At 30.8% G+C, this 7,733-nt stretch overlaps 1 protein-coding gene and 1 long non-coding RNA gene across 2 annotated transcripts; one reads left to right on the plus strand and one right to left on the minus strand.

The window, feature by feature from the left end:
• Window positions 1–1,836: 1,836 nt before the first annotated feature.
• Window positions 1,837–4,838, minus strand: LOC111999483 (uncharacterized). The gene is made up of 2 exons (XR_002881602.2): window positions 3,362–4,838; window positions 1,837–2,109 (listed from the first exon to the last, which is right to left on the minus strand). It is a non-coding gene; the product is annotated as an uncharacterized LOC111999483 (long non-coding RNA).
• A 1,552-nt stretch (window positions 4,839–6,390) lies between these two features.
• Window positions 6,391–6,827, plus strand: LOC111999482 (probable glutathione S-transferase; the record flags this gene model as incomplete). The annotated part of the gene is given in 1 exon segment (XM_065777567.1): window positions 6,391–6,827. A coding segment is annotated over 1 exon segment (317 nt), but the record flags the coding sequence as incomplete, so codon positions are not given.
• Between the last annotated feature and the right edge of the window lie 906 nt (window positions 6,828–7,733).

Below are 7,733 nucleotides of genomic sequence, written 5' to 3' on the forward strand. Positions count from 1 at the left end.
TTTTTTTTCATGTTTGATGGTTTCATCCTCACATTATGCAGTTCCAAAATCATATGTGATAGTTCTTTTGTTACATTCGGTTGTTCCCTTATATTTTTTTTTTATCACATTTGACGGTTCCATCCTCATTTTGTGCAATTCTAACATCACATGTGATAATACTTTTGTCACATTCGGTGGTTCTTTTATTTTTTTTCTCACATTTGATGGTTTTATCCTCACATTATATAGTTTCAACATCATATGTGACTGTTCTTTTGTCACATTCAGTGATTTTCTTTTTTTTTTTTAATCGCATTTGATGGTTTCATCCTCACATTGTGTAGTTTTAACATCACATGTAATTTTATGTTTGTCACATTGAGTAATTCCTTTATTTTTTTTCTTGCATTTGTCGGTTCTAACCTCACATTGTGCAGATTCAACATCACATGTAACTATTCTTTTGTCACATTTGGTAGTTCCCCCCCCCTTTTTTTTTTTCCTCACATTTGACGGTTCCATCCTCACATTATGTAGTACTTGCATAATATGTGACTGTACTTTTGTTACATTCGGTGGTTCCTTATTTTTTTCTCACATTTAACAGTTTTATTATCACATTGGGTAGTATCAACATCACAAATGATCGTACTTTTGTCACATTTAATAGTTCTCTTCTTTTTTTCTCATATTTGATAATTTCATCTTCACATTAAGAAGAACCAACATTACATATGAGCGTAGCCAACCCAACCCAACGCCACTAAATTACCAAATAATCGACGAATATATATAACAAAAATACGTAAAAGTACAGTCACAATAGTTTCACATATGACTGTACTTTTGTCATATTTGGTAGTATCCTAATTTTCTATAATTTGTTTTTCACATTTGACAATTTTATTGTCACATTGGACAATACTAATATCACATATAACTGTATTTTTGTCGATTCATAACAATCTTGGTAATAATTAAAATGTTAACAAGAAATTTTCCCAAAATAGTTATAAACTTGAAAATTAACAAAAATACCCTAGAAATTAAGGATTTCAAAAAATAGTCCTAATAATATATATAATTACTAAAATACTTTAATGCTTCAAATATTACCAAAATACCTTCATTAACCTACAAAATGACTAAAATACATTTTCAAACTTTCAAAATTAATTTAAAAAAAAAAAAAAAAAACATTGAAACTGAACAAAGTAGCGCTAAAAATACATAAAATGACTAAAATATTAAATATTTTGAAACTTACCATAATAGCATTCAAACTACTCAATTTGGCCATGTTAAGTGATATCTTGGATTTTTTTTTTTTTTTTTGGGTAATAATAATTGTAAAGATATTTTGGTTATGTTAGAGGTTTTCAAGACCACTTGGTGTTTTTTGACATCTCATGGGTATTTTAATCAAACACATCTCAGCTTTTTTGATACCTTTATGGTGTTAAATTTTCTCAATAAAGGTCACCCAAAGCAAATGTTATTTGTTAGGAAACATTTGATCCTCTAAATGATTCCAAAGAAGCTATATATTTAGACCATACAATGCTGTAACTGCGAACTCTAAAGAAGAAGAAAAAAAATTAAACCTAAAACAATTTAGGCTTCAATTTGTTTTCTTGAAGAACTTGAAATTGAAACATAAAACAAGTTTAGGCATCAGAGCATGTTCTTGAAGAACTTGATATCCCAAATATGAAAGGAAAGAGAGTGTAAAATTGAGAAGCAAATAAATTATGCATTCTAATGAAAATAGCTAATGATATTTTTGTTAGGAAATAACAAAATGAAACAACCAAACAAAAGCAAAAATACACCAAACCAGCAGCAAGCTATAACTACATTTCAAAATAATTTTAGATTTCAAAGTTTGCCAAAATGCAATGTTATCAATATTTAACAATTACATTCAATATTTCTGCAACTATTTTTTCGTCAAAGGTTCCATCCTCACATTGTAGCTCCATTTTTCCAACAACTAATACTTTATAACAACTGAAAGTAATTTGCTCTTTCACAAGTTGTATATGCTTAACAACCAAGTCCGCAAATATCTTGTTGTGGATGGCATCTACCTTGTCCTTGAACGTGTCAACTTTGCCTAATGAATGACTGCATTGTCCATATACATGTGTAGGAAATGTATTAGAAATCAATAAACGGTCAAGATTGAAACAATAAAAATATATGGCTAAGATTTGGGCGGGTACCATACCCCATACCCACTATCTTAGATTCATCCATCAAGCTATCTTAAATTACATTCCATTCGCTTTCAATACTTTGTTGTAGCTTTTTTGACGAAAAGAAACTTATAGAATTCACTATTTGTCTAACTATTTGGTATTTTATGTTATAATCATATCACACTCAAGTGGAATAATATCTAGTGAATGCTGATATATGATAACATTTAGTGGTAAGGTATTGATATTAGTAGTGATGGCCCATGATGGTCTGGGTCCAAAATCAACACTTGTATAATGTATTTTGAAAGCTTTAGGCCTTTTTTCTCTAGTTTAATTGATAGGACATCTCTTTTAAACTTTACAAAGTCTAGGCCATCAGACCTTACAAATGAAACAAACAAACCATCAGCCCCTAAATCACAAAGGCCAACCTAAAAGCAAAATAAACCCCTGCACAATAACAGGGGAGACCCGATACAAACTCAAAGCAGAAACTATTGACAAAAAATAAAAAACAATAGATCACTAACCCCACAAGCTAGCTAAGAATCAACAAGCACCATAGAAAGTAGTAAATGAAAGCAGATTAACATTGTTCCACATGATCCAGTGCATAAGATGCACCTCTAATTTTTTTTTTTGGGGGTGGGGAGGGGGGGGATAATTCAGACATTATATTGAAGAGCAAACAAATTAAAAACAGAACAACCAGCCCAACACAGCCACTTTAGTACACACAAAGTCCTTCAAAGACCACCTAACTAAGATTGCTAACTTTAAAATTTATAAGACAAACAATACAACTCCAAAAGATTAAATCCAAACTATAAAACACAAATAGCATAGTTGATAGGGCCTAATTCTATTTTGAATGTTCGAAGATTTAATAATCTTTAAGCATAACATCTATTCTTATATAACTCGTCAAGCAAAATTTATAAGACAAACAATACAACTCCAAAAGATTAAATCCAAACTATAAAACACAAATAGCATAGTTGATAGGGCCTAATTCTATTTTGAATGTTCGAAGATTTAATAATCTTTAAGCATAACATCTATTCTTATATAACTCGTCAAGCAAAACAACATCCATAAAACTAACAAACAATTTGGGGAAACAAAACGTATTTTACAGCTTGCATGAGTTAGGGTTTTGTCATTTTGATACTTACCTTCAACTATGTTAAAGCGATTTTGATTTTTTTGAGAAGCCTTCACCACTCAGTAAATCTACAGGATGCCAAAAGATTTTCACCCATCACACACAACACAAGAGAGAGAGAGCAAGAACTCGAGAGAAGCAGAGGAAGAACTGAAGAACAAGAGCGCGAAGAAAGAACCTAAGAGATGCAGAGAATATAGAACATGCTTGACCGGTAACGGGTTTTCATTAAAATTAAATAAACGACTAGGATTAAAACAAATGAAATCAACGGTTGAAAATTTTAAGTGGTTACCGTACCCCCCTGATACCATAGAATGACCCTTTAGAGGGATATGTTTGAACAAATACCTACTATTTTAACTGTATTGTGCAACTATAGATGAACCCTCAAAAAGGAAAATTTTAGAACAACTTTCTTTTTTTTGATGAACTTTTAGAACAACTTTCTTTTCTTTGGTTAAATGATTGAAATAATGGTGTAGTTTATCTTGCCACTTACACTCTTGTAGGCTTTTTTTTTTTTAATTAATGTTGTGGAGTTTATCTTTGTGAGCTGCTGAGTTGTCATGATGAAACATGACATGAAGAAACTTCTAGTGCGTAGTTACTTAAGCCAATAGAATTTTTTGTCCTATCAAGGATCTTAAATTTAAGTATCAATTTTAAATTTGTGCGCTTGCTATAATAACAGGAAGTTAGCCAAACAATAGGATAATTAAATAAGGATTAATCAACTACAATAGTATAAACAAAAATAGTTAATAGTAAAACCAATAAAATGGACCAACCATGTAATTGTAAATAATAGTTGATGTGAAATTTCCAGGTCTATTACAACCTTTCATGACATATTTGGTTAATAAACTACGGTCATTGTTACAAATTCATATGGACTTTGGACTTTGGATTGTTCACCCATACTTAACGGTTTAGAATCTTGATGTTGAAATTGATAGAAGGTGAATTTCCTCTTAAGAATCATGTCTATCCTCTTTGAAACTTCAACTATATCATGTCCTTTAATTTGTTTCACCCATATGAATCCTGGCATCAAAACTCAGAATAAAAAACTATGGTCGACACCATAAATTCATTTGCTTTGACATTAAGATCCTAATCACTCACCAAATACAATTATTCCTACAAATCAATAGCCATTTGAGCCGAAAATCAAAACTAAAAATCATTTACAATCGAAGACGCAGAAATCAAGAATAAAACAAAATTCCACCCCTACATAATGCAATATGGAAAGAGAAGTAGAGACAAATCAACTCTTAAGAACAAAATGTTCACCTCCTAAAAAAAAAAGAACAAAATGTGCAAGAGTTTGTTAACAGAGGATTGAGACAATTGAAGAGACTCCCAAAGATCCGAAAGAGAAGACAATGGAGCTTAAATAGAAAAAGTCTACGACCACAAAATTTTTCACAACCTTTTGCTATAACTGTGATGCGATAAATTGTGATTGATGAAGACACAATAGTGGAACATGAGTAAATGATGGTTAGCCACTCACAATCTGCAACGTTAAAATTGTGACAAAAAATGATGGAACAATTTGTGATCATAGAACTACTCGCTTAAATAAGTTACCATTAATGTAGCCTTATTTTTGGTTAAGAATTGGATGAAAGAGACGGATAAAATTCAAATGTACATGCTCACCTTCCAAATTTTATTCTTTCTCTTGATTTAAAAAAAAAAAAAATTGAAGCCATAATTACGTTAATGTAATAATGCCTAATTAAAATTGGGTTGATTGGATTCACCGGAATTTGTGTTGTACCTCGTTCATACTTTAAATACCTTTATAACTATCGAAGAATGTTGAAGTGACTAATTCCTAGAAATTGAGGGGTGTTAAGGACAAAAAAATTGTTAAGAGTTATTATTTTTATAAGGTACTTGATGCTAAGAAAAGATTTTCTATAGGTAGGTTGGCTAGAAATTTCTCGTAAAAACACCTGCCTCTTTTATTCATAATGAAATTATTTTAATCTTTTTTTATTCCAGATATTCTTATTAATATTTGTTTCTTTTTTTACTTCTTTCCAATTTTTGTTGTTTGTCTGTCTCTAATGGACAAAATGAGAATAAAAAGAGAAGCCTGAAGTGCCTGAAAGGCCTGTGGCAATTATATCTAACCATGCACGTGTCCCATATTAATTCTTTACTTTTGTTAGACTAAAGGAATGGTTTGGAGGATTCTGACTAGGGTTGAGCTGGGTATGGTTGTATCTTGTAACGAGGTTTGTGTGGTCTGTGGTTGTTGATATGTCATTGCCAAAGTGATAAATAATATGACAAAAGCAATGACATCGTCTGGAATATTGCGGAAGGATCCAGAAGTATTAGAAATGTTAGTGCAATAGACTTGACTTGGAAAAGCATGTCATTAAATAAAAATAATTACCTTATAAATATATATAAATAGTTTCTCAAAAAATATATATATATATATATAATAATTACTCCTTTAATATAAAAATAAATAAAATAAAATAACATTTGCATTAGTTTATTAAAAAATTTATATCTACTTTAATTTAATATAAGAATCTAAATCATTTTTATTTTACCTAACAATTTTTGCATTCACATAACCATTATTTTTAAAACATTCACCCAACTACCTTCACACACATAAACCAAAATAATAATTGAAAAATGAATAAAATGTGCATTTCATGATCACGTAAGTTTGAACAAAATATATATAATTTCAGACAAAATGATATAAATAATTTTTTGAATTAGTTAATGAAAGATTTGCATTTATACTATCTTACATGGACCGATGCAAGTACCAATCATTTCATAAGTTCAAAAAATTAAAATACTAAAATAAATTAAAAGTGAAAAAAATTAATTTTGGTACTAAATATTATAATAACTAAAACATTTTCCTTATGACTAGAGACATTCTAGTCTATTAAGTATAATAAGTATATTTATATTAAAAAGTAAATTTTATGACATTCTTATCCTCACTCCTCAGTCGTGAAAAAAAGAAGAAAGCACTAGCAGTAATTCATATTTTAATGAAAACCTCTTGACTATATAAACTGACGCTCACTTCAAAGTCTCTTTGCACTCTCTCACACTTATTTTTGCATTTCTCTCATTTGCTTCAACACCTAGAGTTCTGTGAAGATGGCGGGCGAGGTGGTTCTGTTGGATTTCTGGCCTAGCCTGTATGGGATGAGGGTCAGGATTGCTCTGGCTGAGAAGGGTATCAAGTATGAGTCCAAGGAAGAGGACTTGAGCAACAAGAGCCCTCTGCTTTTAGAGATGAACCCCATTAACAAGCAGATCCCAGTTCTCATCCACAACGGGAAGCCTGTGTGTGAGTCCCTCATCATTGTTCAGTACATAGACGAGGTCTGGAATGATAAGTCTCCATTGTTGCCCTCTGATCCTTACCAGAGAGCTCAAGCCAGGTTCTGGGCTGATTTTGTTGATAAGAAGGTACCTTTTGTACAATTTCTTTTCCTTGTGTTTTTCTTTTTCTCGGTTTTCATTGGTGTATGAGTCTCATACATTTGGCCCCTTTTTTTATTTTTTATTTTTTTTTATTTTAGTTTTTAAATGTTCAGTTAATACTTAATACTAGGTTAAATATTTTAGTTTATGTTTATGAGGTTGGATTCACTAGATTTCTTTTAAAAAATGTTATGTTGGAATGTTTATAGATTGTATTATAATTTACTAATTCGTAGGTCATGTCAAGGCAGTGATTAAATTAGACATGCAAGATGACTGTATAAAATATTTTACCAAAGAACTTGCTAATTCTATGAAACTATATAAAATATTGTGATTAAAATTTTTTTGTAAATTTGGACTTAATCTTAAAACTCCTAGAGTTTTATCATTTGATAAGTAGTCTTAAGATACTGAGTCTTGTTCTTTATCCATTCAGTTGTTCACCAAGGATTTCATATATTTGAGGAAGATTAAATAACAACCTAAAATATAAAATTCAGAAAATTACATGAAATTTTTTAAAATTAACAGTGGATAGAAGGCAACCCCATACTCTGTCCTGCGTCTTGTTGATTGCAAGAATGGACCCATTGAAGTATCTAATGGAGAAGCCTGTGCAAGATAGGAAGATAACTAAATGGGTTCTACTTCTATCAGAATTCGATATTAAATATGTGACTCAGAAATCTGTGAAATAGGTGGACAATTGGTGATCACTTAGCCCATTGTTCAATAGAAGAAGCTGAAGAAATCCAAGGAGACTTCCCAAATGAAGATATCATGGGGATCGAGGTAGAATCATGGGCATTGGAGTTCTTTTAATTTCTGCAAAAGGGACACACATCCTATTTTCTGGTACTCTCAACTTTCCTGCCAACAACAATGCCACT

This window comes from Quercus suber, unplaced genomic scaffold, assembly GCF_002906115.3.
Source record: "Quercus suber isolate HL8 unplaced genomic scaffold, Cork oak 2.0 scaffold_159, whole genome shotgun sequence".
Lineage (NCBI taxonomy): Eukaryota > Viridiplantae > Streptophyta > Magnoliopsida > Fagales > Fagaceae > Quercus > Quercus suber.